Below are 16,674 nucleotides of genomic sequence, written 5' to 3'. Positions count from 1 at the left end.
TACTGCCTTGCATGACCCCATGACCCCATACTGCCTTACATGACCCCATGACCCCATACTGCCCTACATGACCCCATGACCCCATACTGCCTTGCATGACCCCATGACCCCATACTGCCTTACATGACCCCATGACCCCATACTGCCCTACATGACCCCATGACCCCATACTGCCTTACATGACCCCATACTGCCTTGCATGACCCCATACTGCCTTGCATGACCCCATGACCCCATACTGCCTTACATGACCCCATGACCCCATACTGCCCTACATGACCCCATGACCCCATACTGCCTTACATGACCCCATGACCTCATACTGCCTTACATGACCCCATGACCCCATACTGCCTTACATGACCCCATGACCCCATACTGCCCTACATGACCCCATACTGCCTTACATGACCCCATGACCCCATACTGCCTTACATGACCCCATGACCCCATACTGCCCTACATGACCCCATACTGCCTTACATGACCCCATACTGCCTTACATGACCCCATGACCCCACCATACTGCCTTGCATGACCCCATGACCTCATACTGCCTTACATGACCCCATGACCCCATACTGCCTTGCATGACCCCATGACCTCATACTGCCTTACATGACCCCATGACCCCATACTGCCTTGCATGACCCCATGACCTCATACTGCCTTACATGACCCCATGACCCCATACTGCCCTACATGACCCCATGACCCCATACTGCCTTACATGACCCCATACTGCCTTACATGACCCCATGACCCCATACTGCCTTACATGACCCCATGACCCCATACTGCCTTACATGACCCCATGACCCCATACTGCCTTACATGACCCCATACTGCCTTACATGACCCCATGACCCCATACTGCCTTACATGACCCCATGACCCCATACTGCCTTACATGACCCCATGACCCCATACTGCCCTACATGACCCCATGACCCCATACTGCCTTACATGACCCCATGACCCCATACTGCCTTACATGACCCCATACTGCCTTACATGACCCCATGACCCCATACTGCCTTACATGACCCCATACTGCCTTACATGACCCCATACTGCCTTACATGACCCCATGACCCCATGACCCCATACTGCCTTACATGACCCCATACTGCCTTACATGACCCTATGACCTCATACTGCCTTACATGACCCCATACTGCCTTACATGACCCCATGACTCCACCTGCACCCTCAGGTCTTCAAACAGCTCGCTCCTCCGCGTCCCCAAAACAAAGCTCCATGTACGGGTTTGTTCAAACATGTGTTTTCTTTATGTACAAACAGACAAAGACATACAAATAGAAAAAATAGCTCATTGTTAGCATAAAGTAGTCTTACTTTAGTCTTACTGGTGTGATAACTACAGAAAATTACTTTAATAACTTAAAAAAAATTAATAATAAATACCTGATGCTTTCCACTAGTCTTCTTTCCTGAGGCCTATTGTGGTGACTGCCATGGCAACTTCATGTTCCACAGTGTATTGTTGTGACTGCCATGGCAACTTCATGTTCCACAGTGTATTGTTGTGACGGCTATGAGACCAGACATGGTGTTGTATTGTGTGAGCGCATTGTTTACTTTACTGCGTTATCAATTCCCTTTGAAAATGTGATTGAGAAAGCATTTGAAAGGAAGAAGCTGAAGTATGCGGAACTGGTACTGGGACTTCTAGAAGTACATGGTTAGACTACTGTTGACACATGAGTTACTTAATGGCTTTTTAAAAAATGTTCCCCCAATTGAATGAAGTTCTTCTAAATGAGGAAATTAGATCTCCGTAAAGCTTGGATGTATCTTGAGGTGTATCTGTTGTTGTTTTGTGGTAGTGGCGTGTGTCCTAACATCAAACAGTTTGTTTGTGTTTAATTGAACTGAATATGTTAAACGGCAGGACTGTGTGTAATAAATGTTTGGTTTGTTTATGTTTAATTGAACTGAATATGTTAAATGGCAGGACTGGGTGTAATAAATGTTTGGTTTGTTTATGTTTAATTGAACTGAATATGGTAAATGGCAGGACTGTGTGTAATAAATACTTGGTTTGTTTATGTTTAATTTAACTGAATATGGTAAATGGCAGGAATGTGTATAATAAATAATAATGAATGCTTCCACAGTGAAAAGAAATGGGTGTTCACTCAAAGAAATGTTTACATCACAGATTTATGACATACTTTCCAAAATAAAATAGTACAGATGAGATCACACAGTTAAAAGGTTTTAATAATAATAATAATAAAAAAAACACTAAATGACATACATCTTAAAAGGTTAAATCCTATGCAAATGAGCGAATTTCACTAGCAGCGGCCAATCAGATGCCATCGGCCCTCTTGTTATGTCTGACGGGCGTTGTTCGGTCGTTTAATTTGCCAAAAACAAAAGCTTGGAGGGCCTTCTAAGGGACTGTTGTTGTTCCTGGTATGTTAGATATGTGTGTGTATGCATGTGTGTGTGTGTGTGTGTGTGTGTGTGTGTGTGTGTGTATGTTAGATATTTAATCCTGTGCTTACTTTAACAGAGTGACAGTTCTGACATAAAGAGTGACTGGATTGCCTTCCAGCTGGCTAGCTTGCTAACTAGCTCACAAGTTCAGTCTGTTACAGCAGGGGTTTTCAACTGGTTTTGTCCCAGGGACCTCCATTCTGACTAAAAAGTAATTCGCGGCCCACTGATGTGACTGCACGCGCGTGCATGTTTGTAACCGCCGCTGCCACGCCCCCTCCCCCTACACAGATATTCGGCCTATAAGACGATATTTTCACGATATTCAAGAGTAATCGGGAAATGTGTTGAAATATCAAAGCGAATTTATAAAAATTCAATGGTGAACTGATCAACATAGGCTCATGTCGCGGACACCCTGCAATGCCGCCGCGGACCACCAGGGGGCCACGGACCCCCTGTTGAAAACCCCTGTGTTACAGTATTTCCACGCGCCCACTCAAAGCGTAGTGGCATGTCTGTTAGGAGTCGTAGAGGCTGTTTAAGACATGCCCACTCAAAGCGTAGTGGCATGTCTGTTAGGAGTCGTAGAGGCTGTATTTCCCACTCTATTTCCACGCGTCCACTCAAAGCGTAGTGGCATGTCTGTTAGGAGTCGTAGAGGCTGTATTTCCACTCAAAGCGTAGTGGCATGTCTGTTAGGAGTCGTAGAGGCTGTATTTCCACGCGTCCACTCAAAGCGTAGTGGCATGTCTGTTAGGAGTCGTAGAGGCTGTATTTCCACGTGTCCACTCAAAGCGTAGTGGCATGTCTGTTAGGAGTCGTAGAGGCTGTATTTCAACGCGCCCACTCAAAGCGTAGTGGCATGTCTGTTAGGAGTCGTAGAGGCTGTATTTCCACTCAAAGCGTAGTGGCATGTCTGTTAGGAGTCGTAGAGGCTGTATTTCAACGCGCCCACTCAAAGCGTAGTGGCATGTCTGTTAGGAGTCGTAGAGGCTCTATTTCCACGCGCCCACTCAAAGCGTAGTGGCATGTCTGTTAGGAGTCGTAGAGGCTCTATTTCCACGCGCCCACTCAAAGCGTAGTGGCATGTCTGTTAGGAGTCGTAGAGGCTGTATTTCCACTGAAAGCGTAGTGGCATGTCTGTTAGGAGTCGTAGAGGCTGTATTTCAACGCGCCCACTCAAAGCGTAGTGGCATGTCTGTTAGGAGTCGTAGAGGCTGTATTTCAACGCGCCCACTCAAAGCGTAGTGGCATGTCTGTTAGGAGTCGTAGAGGCTGTATTTCCACTCAAAGCGTAGTGGCATGTCTGTTGGGAGTCGTAGAGACTGTATTTCCACTCAAAGCGTAGTGGCATGTCTGTTAGGAGTCGTAGAGGCTGTATTTCCACTCAAAGCGTAGTGGCATGTCTGTTAGGAGTCGTAGAGGCTGTATTCCCACTCAAAGCGTAGTGGCATGTCTGTTAGGAGTCGTAGAGGCTGTATTCCCACTCAAAGTGTAGTGGCATGTCTGTTAGGAGTCGTAGAGGCTGTATTCCCACTCAAAGCGTAGTGGCATGTCTGTTAGGAGTCGTAGTGGCATGTCTGTTAGGAGTCGTAGTGGCATATCTGTTAGGAGTCGTAGAGGCTGTTTAAGACACGCCCACTCAAAGCGTAGTGGCATGTCTGTTAGGAGTCGTAGTGGCATGCCTGTTAGGAGTCGTAGAGGCTGTATTTCCACTCAAAGCGTAGTGGCATGTCTGTTAGGAGTCGTAGAGGCTGTGTGTGTGTGTGCGTGCGTGCGTGCGTGCGTGCGTGCGTGCGTGCGTGTGTGTTTAAGACATGTGGAGTTTGTAAATGCTTTCCCACACCAGGGACATTTATTTCTCTCCAGTGTTGATTAACATATGCACACACACACACACACACACACACACACACACACACACACACGCTTGTCAACATGTGAAGAACCGATCCATGCTCTAGCACACACACACACACACACACACACACACACACACATATGCTTGTCAACATGTGAAGAACTACCAAATGCTTTTCCACATTTAGCACATTTACGAGGCTTCTCTGCAGCGTGTTACCAACACACACACACACACACACACACACACACACACACACACACACACACACACTAGAGAGGAACCAAATGCATGTGTACAGTATGGGTACACATACACAACATCAAACACACACACACATGCACTATCACACACACATTTAGCACATTGATAAGGCTTCCCTGCAGCATGTTACCATATGATATTGAAGATTTGAAGACCTTGTAAATGTTTTTCCACATTTAGCACATTGATGAGGCTTCTCTCCAGTGTGCATTAGCATATGGAGTTTAAGATTCGAAAGGTGTGAAAACGCCTTTCCACACTGGGCACATTTATAAGGCTTCTCTCCAGTGTGTATTAGCATATGCATTTTAAGATTACAAGCATAAGGATATGCTTTCCCACACTGAGCACATCTATGAGGCCTCTCTCCAGTGTGTGCTACCATATGTCTTTGAAGATGTGACGGTCTTGTAAACGTTTTTCCACACTCAGCACATTCACGAGGCCACTCTCCAGTGTGTACAAGCATATGCTTTTCAAGATGTGAGGAACTACTAAATATTTTACCACATTGGGACATTTATGAGGCTTCTCTCCAGTGTGTATTAACATATGGGTTTTAATCGTTGAAACTCGTGAAAATGCTTTTCCACACTGGGCACATTTATGGGGCCATTCTTCAGTGTCCTAGCATATGCTTCTGAAGATGTGAGGGTCTGGTAAATGCTTTTCCACACTGGGCACATACATGAAGCTTCTCTCCAGTGATCTGCTCTTGAAGAGTGTGTGTCTCCTGGTGTTCCTCGAGTTCTCTCAGGACCATGAAGCTCTTCCTGCAGACTGTGCAGTGGTAGAGCCTTCCATTGAGTTGCTGGCTACGTTCATCATTCTGTCCATGGATCTTCTGTTGTGTTCCATCTGGATGTTCTGATGCACCTGAAAGAGTTCCATATGGATTTAGAATGACAGACAGATGTTCTACATCTAAAATTCATTATTAACTGATGTATAAATAATCCTTTTCAAATACAGTTCAAAACAAAGGCTTGAGTATATCTGAGTATATCTGTATGAAACTTCTAATTTATTCTACTTCTAATTTCTAATCACTGGTTAGGACTCATACATTAGAGACAGGCAGACAGGCTGGTAAAGAGACAGACAGACAGGCTGGTAAAGAGACAGACAGGCAGACAGGCCGGTAAAGAGACAGACAGACAGGCTGGTAAAGAGACAGACAGACAGACACACAGGCTGGTAAAGAGACAGACAGACAGGCTGGTTAAGAGACAGACAGGCAGACAGGCTGGTAAAGAGACAGACAGACAGGCTGGTAAAGAGACAGACAGACAGGCTGGTAAAGAGACAGACAGACAGGCTGGTAAAGAGACAGACAGACAGACAGACTGGTTAAGAGACAGACAGACAGACAGACAGGCTGGTTAAGAGACAGACAGACAGACAGACAGGCTGGTTAAGAGACAGACAGACAGGCTGGTTAAGAGACAGACAGACAGACAGACAGACAGGCTGGTAAAGAGACAGACAGACAGACAGACAGGCTGGTAAAGAGACAGACAGACAGGCTGGTAAAGAGACAGACAGACAGACAGACTGGTTAAGAGACAGACAGACAGACAGACAGGCTGGTTAAGAGACAGACAGACAGGCTGGTTAAGAGACAGACAGACAGACAGACAGGCTGGTAAAGAGACAGACAGACAGACAGACAGACCGGTTGAGACAGACAGGCCGGTAAAGAGACAGACAGACATGCCGGTAAAGAGACAGACAGACAGGCTGGTAAAGAGACGGACAGGCAGACAGGCTGGTAAAGAGACAGACAGACAGGCCGGTAAAGAGACAGACAGACAGACAGACAGACAGACAGACACACAGGCTGGTAAAGAGACAGACAGACAGGCTGGTAAAGAGACAGACACACAGGCTGGTAAAGAGACAGACAGACAGACAGACCGGTAGAGACAGACAGACAGGCTGGTTAAGAGACAGACAGGCCGGTAGTTTTAATGTACGACTGATGAGGCTATTTCTACACATTACCTACCTCTACTTACAGTTACATTCAAAATGATTTGCTTATAAGGAATAGCATATTGATCATTTATGACTGGTGTTGTTGAGCTGCATACCTATAAGGAATAGCATATTGATCATTTATGACTGGTGTTGTTGAGCTGCATACCTATAAGGAATAGCATATTGATCATTTATGACTGGTGTTGTTGAGCTGCATACCTATAAGGAATAGCACATTGATCATTTATGATATTGATCATTGATGACTGGTGTTGTTGAGCTGCATACTTGTGAAAGCATGATTTCCAAGTTAGGGTGGAGTTAACGGGACCGGAGTGAACACTGCGTCTGTAAAACAGCAAAGTTTGCCACATTGACATGTTGGCTAAAATATATAAATGAAACCGTAATCATGGCCCTTCACTGCCTCAGCAGGCTCCAATGGTGTCAAAAGTTTACTTGCCGCAAAATAAATCACTCTTATATTTATTTATATTTGAAGACAGGGGCACGATGTCATTATTATGTCAGGATAGCCGGCTTACCATCATATTAAATGTTATCCATCATATTTGCTGCAGTGATGTTATCCATCATATTAAATGTTATGCATCATATTAAATGTTATCCATCATATTAAATGTTTTGCCATGCCTGATCTAAAGCGGGAACCATCTATACTTTATAAACACTTATAAATGACCCGTTACTGAGGGACATACTATAGAAACCATTTACTAATCATTAGTAAAGTGTTTTGCAATGCTTGATCTAAAGCGGGCACAATCTATACTTTATAAACATTTATAAATGACCCGTTACTGAGAGACATACCATTAGTAGACACTTCTGCAGCAACTGATGTAAAGTGTGACTACACAAATACTCCGTGAAAGTCTCCAAAAATGACCTCAGACGTTAAGTTGTTAAACATATCAATGGCAAAAACACACAACACAGCATCGAGGAAATAAAGCGAAATTGGAAAAATTTTATTGGAAAAATATACACTGACAACAAATGCACATTTAACAATGCGTTCTAATGACTGAAATCTGCTAAATACAACAACAAAAAAATGCAACAACGCAACTACAACAATGATGATCATCAGCCAGTCTAGGTTACTTGCCTTTATTTATGGGCAGAAGTTTACCTGACTCTTTGTAATATTTAATTGTTTTATCAATGCCGTCATCAGCCTCAATGGCATCTTTACACATTTGTGCAAAGCAGATGAGCTTCTCCTTCTTAGGGCTCTTCTCTTTCAGCGCTGCAAATTTTTCTGGGGCGGCGATGAAAAGTTCTGCAATTGGGGCATTGACGACAATGGTGTTGCGGTCAACACCCACAGCTCTGAAGGCAGCAACCATGGTCTTTCCCCTCTGGTAGATCTTCAAGACCTTTTTGTATCGGGCCACCACTTCCTCAGGATCTCGAGCTTCAAATTAGAGAAGGTAAAATGAGTACAGCGCACATCATGCTGTATATATTCTACTCGTTTAATGATCAAACTTGATAGCCTTGAAAGCGGGTGTAGACTTTCCCCCCGCCACTGTATATTCTTATTACCTCTCTGGTGAATACTTTGCTCCTGTCTTTTCTTTCCCCTTTTCCCCTGCTTCCGTCGCTTTACTGTTTTGCTGTTCTTTTTTTTCTTCTTCCGTTCCTCATCCGCGGATGAAGAGTCGGATGACGAGTCGGAGGAATCAGAAGAGGAAGTAGCTGAAGCGCCGGAAGTGGTTTGCTTTAAGGCATTTGTGCTGTCCTCTGATCGAACGCTCTTGTCCTTTTTTCTTACTGCTAAAAACAGACATTGACAGAGGATGATTAGTGGAAAATATCGGCTTGTGGGTGGCACACTAGTAAGTGTGATGGTCTTTGGAACATAGTTTTCTCAGTTCAAAATCAACCCTTTACTGTTTTTTTATTTTATTATTTACCGTATTAAAAATATATACAGTGGAGTCCACTACCAAGATCTGATGTTTTAACAAAGTTTTTTTTTTCCCGGCATCAATCTAAGTCCTAAGTCAAAATATAAGTAGAAAACCTATTTCAGTGAAATATCCGTTTAACCAATATCATGGCCCCAGGATATGTTAAATGTTCAATTTTCGAAGGGTATTGTTAAACATGGCAAAATGACTTACTCATAGCCAGTTGTTCCCTTAGAAAGTCTCTCTCCTTGGTCACTTCCTTGAGCATCTCCTGCTGCCACTCTACTTTGAGTTTGGTCATCTCCAGCTCGTGGCGCAGTCTCAGCGCTACATGTTTGGGGGAAAGAATAAAACAGACTAATAAAACAACATCCACATAATCAGTTTCCTTTATTTTATTGTCAATGTATTGACAACATGAGAACTACACACAAACTGGTATATTAATTTGGATGATTGATGCATATTGACTGCCTAGGCTAATAAGTAGGCTACCTTAAAGTAATAATAATAATAATAATAATACAGGCTAGGCTAATAAGTAGGCTACCTTAAAGTAATAATAATAATAATAATACATTTAATTTGTAATGCACTATATGATGAGACATAGAATTTGCAGTTTAAACAAGCCTAGAGCCGACACATGTCAAGATAAAGTAGCTATCTATAGTATGTACATGAGACAAGTGTGTTCTTCCAGCTAGGAGGAAATCATTTTTCTACACAAAAATGGCTAAAAGGAAAATAGTGATAGGCTACGACTGCTAACTCAGCTGTGTAACCAGGGATGAGAATTAAAGTAACAGTATGTAGCAATTGTACTTCAGGGTTAGGGTAAGGATTAGCAATTTTACCTTAAAATAACAGCTTAAAATTGGGGCGCTACAATGAAGTTTAATATGGAGAATGGCCTCTGTGCCATTGCCATACCAGGGTCCGTAAGCATTTTACAGCGCTATGTAGGTTTCTGGAAGCCGCCCGGGTACTACTCTCTGCCGGACTAGTTTATTTGCCGTCTTGCTTTGTCTTGTGTTGCACTTGCTTGATGTTTGACTGTGTTAGGAAAGTTGTTGACTCACTACTTTGTCATAGTGTCAAAGTAATCAAATTTCAACAGGTTTTGCTGCTAGCATCTCGTTAGCGATTAGCAATTAGCAATTCCTCCATTGTGCTGCTTTAAGGTAAGGGATTAGGTTAAGGATTTTTGGCAGTGGAATGACATTTCATAGCTGTCAATGGCAAGCTAGCTAGCACTAATGTAAGTAGCTGGTTAGCTAGCTTACCACTGCGGCTCACTCATGTGCATTAGCTTGGCTTGCTACTCACCGGTGGAAGAAGTTTCCGCTTCGTCCTCCGCAACCGATTCATCAATGACAGGGATATTTCTCTTCATTGTTTTCGATGGTCTAGAAATTTTGAGCCAGCTATTTTTGAGGTTGTACAAGTTCGAGTATGAACACGTTCCATTGGGCAGTATTTGTGTCCCGACCATATGTCTATGGTCCCGACTCCCTCGTGTTGTGAAACTCAGTGCCCACTTGATTGTGTGTCCCCCTCTGCTCAACGCTGTAGGAACTATTCATGGGTATCAAATAAAAGTAATTCATGTTACGTGTTTAACTTTTTCATGTTATGGAAATATTAGCTAAATAAACTTGAAAGTTCTTCTGAACAACTTTTAAATTGATTGCTTGTCAGCTAACTAACGTTATTTTTGTTTTCTGGTGAGACATTTGTGGCCGAAGGACAACAGTTGGCGGGACTGTACCATAAACATTCACTGTACTTCCTTCTGCCTTCTTCCGTTACTGATGTGAATGAGAGTTAGAGGTTATATTGGTTTGTGTGGCAAATTCAATGCGTGAGTAGGAATACTAATTTAATAATTACAGCCCACATCGTTTCACATATTTTGCAATTTTGGATGATGACTAGATTAAATAGGAAACTGCAGGATCTTATTTCTAGGCGCAGTTCAGAGAAACGAAGCTTGAAGCTCATCAAATGGCTACAGAAAACCTGTTTAGGCCACAAATCAAATGCAATATCTGCAATGGTAAAACGTAATTGAGAGAAGGCCAGGGAGGAGACTATTACACTTGGTAAGAAATTGTGTTATTATATTAATTTGGATGATTGATGCATATTGACTGCCTAGGCTAATTGATAAAATATCTATAGCCTACTGAAAGATCTCGCTGTTCTCCGTCGAATTCGTCGAAGGCCCACGCTTGGTTCAAGTTAGCTTGTCCAGGAATAACAGACTTATAGAAGACGGCTTAGCGAAATAATGTGTTTTATTCAGCCGCTAGCCACAAATCAAATGCAATATCTGCAATCGCAAAAATGAAATTAATTTGGATGATTGATGCATATTGACTGCCTAGGCTAATTGATAAAATATCTATAGCCTACAGTAAAACTACAATCGCAAAAATGAAATTGAGAGAAGGCAAGGGAGGAGACCATTACACTTGGTAAGATATCTATATCTATAGCCTACAGTAAAGCTACAGTAGGATGTATGATGTAAGACTTTCAGTAATTTCAACTAATGAAATGTTGGTTTTAAAGAATTTCACAAAGCCTATAATGAGCCTATTTATATTGATATTGTTGCCAAATGGTAGAGGAAAAGGCATAGCCTAAGTGCATAGTGCAGCTTTGACGGCTAGTGGGAACGGCAGGTTAGTTTATCTGTCCTTCATATAACCATATTACATCAAAATGAATTTAAAGATATTACCAAAAGTATTTGCTAATTAAAAAACAATTCAAAAAGCCTATAATGCCTTTGTATTTATAGTGTAGCCAAATGGTAGAGGAGAGCATTAGCCCTGGCCTCAAACCCCAGCCTCCCACTCTCAAGTGAACCGTGGCTAACCGCACGATACCAATGGGGTTAACCCGGCCTTGAACTACCCCCTCAATTTCTGGGAAGCTCGTCCCCATGCTTCAGTAGGCCTATCTTAAATCCATCGCACATTACCAGTGAACATGCTTCTGACTCATGCACTATCCCAAATCTAACCTGGTATAATCCCAATATGCCTATTTACAATGTTTTATACTATTTTAATAGGATATGTCCACGAGCGGTGCACAGAGGGCAGAAGAGACAGATGAGACAGGCACAGGTCCATATTCAGCCGTTCAAAAACCTCTCTCTGTGACTCGATGCGGTTCATTCACAGGTATGACTGCACTCACTACTCACTCGTTCTCCCGCTCTCTCTCTCTCTATTTACTCACTCGTTCCCTCTCTCTTTACTCACTCGTTCTCCCTCTCTCTCTATTCACTTGCTCCCTCTCTCTCTCTCTTTACTCACTCGTTCCCTCTCTCTCTCTCTCTTTACTCACTCGTTCCTTCTCTCTCTCTCTTTACTCATTCGTTCTCTCTCTCTCTCTCTCTCTCTCTCTAAGCAAGCATAAGTGACTTGAACTTAATGCGAGCAGCTACAGGCAGCCAGTGGAGCTCAATGAGTAGCGGGGTGACGTGTGCCCTCTTCGGTTGGTTGAACACCAGACTTCCAGAAGTATCAGTATCAGTAATAGATTTGAGAGCAGTCAACACACACGTACACCGTTACACACAAACACACACACACACGACGCGCACACACACACACACACAGACACGCACACGTACACACATGCACAAATACCCCAGCAGTAGGAGTGGGCAATATACCGGTAAGATAGTGAAAACCGGTATTGTGCTGCGCCAATGTATGGATTTTGCCATACCGTGGATACCGGAGAATATATTCATAATTCTTGAATTCGAATTTGGCATTCATATTGTTTTGTTCAAAATTTTTATTGAGTGATAGTAGTTAGTAGCTACATCTATATGTTATTTTAATCTAACCTCTCTAGGTTCTTACGGAAAAAAAAAGAATGTATGTTAATATGTTGACCTATTTTTATGAGCGGACGTTGCATGCAATTGTTGCGCGCATGTAGTGCTAGCACCAAACAAGCGTGCAGGCAGCTGCAGTTAGTAAGCAAGCTACATATATATATATATATATAGCTTATTATAAGTGCAAAAGTGAACAATCGAGGATGCGCGAACACGCAAAAAGTGATGTTATTGTGTGTGAATATGAACTCTTGAATATGAACTCTTTCATACTAAGTTGCATAGGCACCGTGAGGGTTCCCATACCCTACCTTTTTCCCATTATAATTTGATGAGTTAAATCGAGTAGACTATAACATCAGCTAGATAAATAAAATAGCCATCATTTCATGCAAATTTAACTCTTCCATTTAAATCTTTTAAGGTTATTAAACGTTTCCTTAGCTAGCACAGCAACAAACCATAACAACCAGGAAACAGAACTTTAGCTGCAAAGTTTAATTTCTCAAAATCAGCTCACCAATAAAAAGCAGTCTTGGGTTCAAAGTGATACCAACCACTTGTGTGATGTCAAATGGCTTCACATCATTAAACAATCCTAAGAAAAATAATGGGAAATCGACGGAGCAAGGGCTCACTCTGATATCAATGTATGTAATTATAGGGAATATTGCTCATGGCAATATTTAGTCTCCGCTGTTTGTCCAAAGCCAAATTTATTCTTGAGGTTCCAAAAATGTTCAAAAGCAATTTGGCTTTGAATGCGAGTAGTCGATCAAGTTTTATTTTGTCCCGTCTTTTGAAGCAAAACCTTTTAGCTACGGTATTGGTCTCCCATTATTTAACATTTCATGTTTCGATTGGAAGTCCAGTTTCCAGGCTCTTGCACGCCCCCTTCATTGAGACAGAGGTACTATTAGCCTCCCCTCTGTGCATTTTCACTGCGGTCTTATGTCAGATTAGCAAGACTAAATAGGTTCTACACATACGTGAAATACATTACCTATTCAATGGATAGAAAGGACATATAATAAATGTGTCCACAAATATTACAGTGGTGACAAACTCTGAGAATTGGCCTGAGAACAGTGAGAGCCAGCCTGTCCCGTGGCATCAGAAGAGCAAAACAGGACTACTCAAAAAAAAAATAACCAGCCACTTCAAGGACAGCAGAGACACTACAAGCCTGCATCACAGACCTGCGACGACAACATCTCTCTGCTCAACGACCTCAACAGCTTCTTTGCACGGTTCGAAGCAACAAATAACACAAGCCCACAGAAAACTCCACCCCGCCCCCACCCCACGAACAGGGTGAAAGAAAAAAAGAGGGCACTCTCCACTATCAACCCCCGCAAAGCAACAGGCCCTGACAACATTCCAGGCCGTGTACTAAGGAACTGCGCAGAGGAGCTTAAGGATATATTCACGGATATCTTCAACCCTTCTCTGAGTCAAGCTGCTGTTGCATCACATTTCAAGACCTCCATCATCATACCTGTGCCAAAGAAACTGGCTCCATCCTGCTTCAATGACTATCACCCTGTGGCACTGACCCCCATCATTATGAAGTGCTTTGAACGGCTAGTCATGTCTCACATCAAGTCCATCCTCACATCAAGCCCACCCTGGACCCCTTTCAGTTCGCATACCGGGCCAAACGCTCCACAGAGGACGCAATCTGCTCTGCTCTCCAGCCAGCCCTCACCCACCTGGAAAAAGCAGACTCACATGTGAGAATATTTTTCATTGACTTTAGTTCAGCTTTTAACACCATAATCCCACAACAACTCATCTGTAAACTGGACCAGCTGGGGCTCAACACCTCCCTTTGCAATTGGATATTGGACTTCCTCAGTGAGCGGCCACAAGCAGTACGAGTCGGCAACAACATCTCGAGCAGCATCACACTCAGCACAGGGGCCCCACAAGGCTGTGTGCTCAGTCCCCTGCGCTTCACCCTGCTGACTCACGACTGCACAACAACCCACAGCACCAATCACATGGTGAAGTTTGCGGACGATACACCTCTGGTGGGTCTCATCACCAAGAACGATGAGACCCACTACAGGAAGGAGGTCATCCTTCTGCTGAATGTCAGCAAAACAAAGGAGAATGTGGTTGACTTCAGGAAAAGCCACACTGAACACCCACCACGGACCATCGATGATGCTGCTGTGGAGCGAGTGAGCAGCACCAAATTCCTGGGGACCTCTCCTGGGCCACCAACTCTGCATCACTGGCGAAGAAAGCCCAGCGGCGCCTCTACTTCCTCCGCAAGATCAAGAGAGCGAAAGCTCCCATACCCATCCTGAACGCATTCTACCGGGGCACCATTGAAAGCATCCTGTCCAGCTGCATCACTGTGTGGTGCAGTAGCTGCACTGAACACAGCAGGAAAGCACTGCAACTCATAGTGAACACAGCTGGTAAGATCATTGCTGCCCCACTCCCTTCCTATACACCACCCGCCTCACCTGGAAAGCTACCTTGATTGCGAGTGACACCAGCACACAGTCCGTTCAGCCTCCTACCCTCTGGAAGAGGGTATAGGAGCCTCCGTTGCCGTACCACCAGACTCAGAAATGGCTTCATACACCAAGCTGTCAGGAAGGTAAATTCTCCCCCCCCACCCACCCCACCCCCTAAAATCACTCAGGACTCTGCAACAAACTGTCTCTTGCACTTTTATCACTTGTGTTACGTTTACGTTTGTATTACTTTTACCATAGCCACTTTTCTGTTCTACTTGCACTGTTAATGCATGTTACAGGATGTTTTTTGCTGCCATTAAATTGCCTATTTGCACTACCATAACCTCACTTTACAGAAACATATGCTGCTGTACGTGAATCTGTATGTTTACTTAGTATTAGGAAATGTCTTGTCTTATCTGTTGTGCCTGTGCACTTTATATGTTTCACCGTGGGAGAGTGGGAAACGTCCTATCGATTCCTTTGTATGTCTTGACATGTAGAAATTGACAATACAGCTACTTTGACTTTGACTTTGAAAGCAAAAGGCATGCGCTCAACCCAGTTTGTGATGGATTGCACAATCTGAGATGAGGCGCTGCTTGTATTTTCACGATGACATATTTTGCCTTAACTAATGCCATTTAACTAAGAAGGGCCATTTAAATGTGTTTCAAAATTTGTTCCCTCATATATCGTGATCATATCGATATCGTGTGGACAGTGGAAAATATCATGATATGAATTTTAGCTCATATCGCCCACCCCTACCCAGCAGACCTCTTTCCCCCTCTTTTTCACACACATACACATACATGCACACACACACACACACACACACGCACGCTACAAGAATGCCACCCCGCTGCCAGAATTCTGACGTCATCATTAATTGACCATCGAACACAGCTCTAAGTGCATCAGTCTGAAATGACTTACTTTCCAGAGGACAATCGTTGTGTTGTTGCTCACCCTCTTCCTTCTTCACTTTAACATCCACTGTTGTCTGTAGTGTTTCATTATAAGTGGAGCTTAGTGACTCTGACAAGTCCGTTTCCGTTTTACAGTGAAGATCTGCAATGGGCTTTTCTTCGTCATCTTGGCATGTAATCATATGTCCATATTCCTCTTCTTTTATGTCCTTTTCTTTCACACTCAGTCTCAGGGGTACCTGGTGTGTTTCATCACAGCCAGAGCTCAACGGCAGTCCCAGATCCATGTTAGCAACGGACCCTGTTTTGATCTCGTCCAGAGTTTTCTAATACAGCCAGGGGAACAAAGACAAACATAATGATTTGAAGCTGTTTTCTTGTTTTAAAAAATAACACTAAACCAACATTACATACTAAATATTTGGCACATCGATAGCATTTCGCACGGAGGGATGTATTGTCACGGTGTCCCTATCATGCTGATACATTCGAGTAGTATCATATGTAGGATCAAACGAAGCAAGCTAGATGCTTATGATACTGTGACTAAAAACGTAGCCTACCTTAAATAAGTTCACGCACGGAGATCTGTTCATTTGGTGTCAAGAAAAGTTTATCACAGCAAAAGCGATGAAACTCTGTCTTTCTTAAACCAATATCGACGAATCCTCAATAACTTTTCCCGTTGACTTCTGTGAAATGTTCTTACTTGCGGACTACTGATGGTTGGCAAACCAACCAGAAAACTACGCTTTACTGCCACCATCTGGACTGGAGTGGGATGAAGGAATATGGAACTGTCGTTCTAGTTTGCTTTGTGTCGTTCATAAGCTTTTAAAATGGGAGTACACAGATTTATCCCGATTTCCTTTATTTGGCAGTC

At 43.3% G+C, this 16,674-nt stretch overlaps 1 protein-coding gene across 1 annotated transcript in view; it reads right to left on the bottom strand.

The window, feature by feature from the left end:
- Positions 1–7,548: 7,548 nt before the first annotated feature.
- LOC105894908 (coiled-coil domain-containing protein 106-like) overlaps positions 7,549–16,674 on the bottom strand; it is a 9,356-nt gene continuing 230 nt past the window's right edge. The window contains exons 1-5 of the mRNA XM_031563738.1: positions 16,355–16,674; positions 15,799–16,117; positions 8,731–8,844; positions 8,150–8,380; positions 7,549–8,018 (exon numbers count right to left, since the gene is read on the bottom strand). The exon at positions 16,355–16,674 is cut by the window's right edge and continues 230 nt beyond it. Of these exons, the coding sequence (XP_031419598.1) occupies positions 7,702–8,018; positions 8,150–8,380; positions 8,731–8,844; positions 15,799–16,117; positions 16,355–16,387 (1,014 nt within the window). The 5' untranslated portion in view covers positions 16,388–16,674 and the 3' untranslated portion in view covers positions 7,549–7,701. The remainder of the gene's footprint in view (positions 8,019–8,149; positions 8,381–8,730; positions 8,845–15,798; positions 16,118–16,354) is intronic.

This window comes from Clupea harengus, chromosome 26, assembly GCF_900700415.2.
Source record: "Clupea harengus chromosome 26, Ch_v2.0.2, whole genome shotgun sequence".
Lineage (NCBI taxonomy): Eukaryota > Metazoa > Chordata > Actinopteri > Clupeiformes > Clupeidae > Clupea > Clupea harengus.
This window is presented reverse-complemented; position numbering and strand designations above follow the sequence as displayed.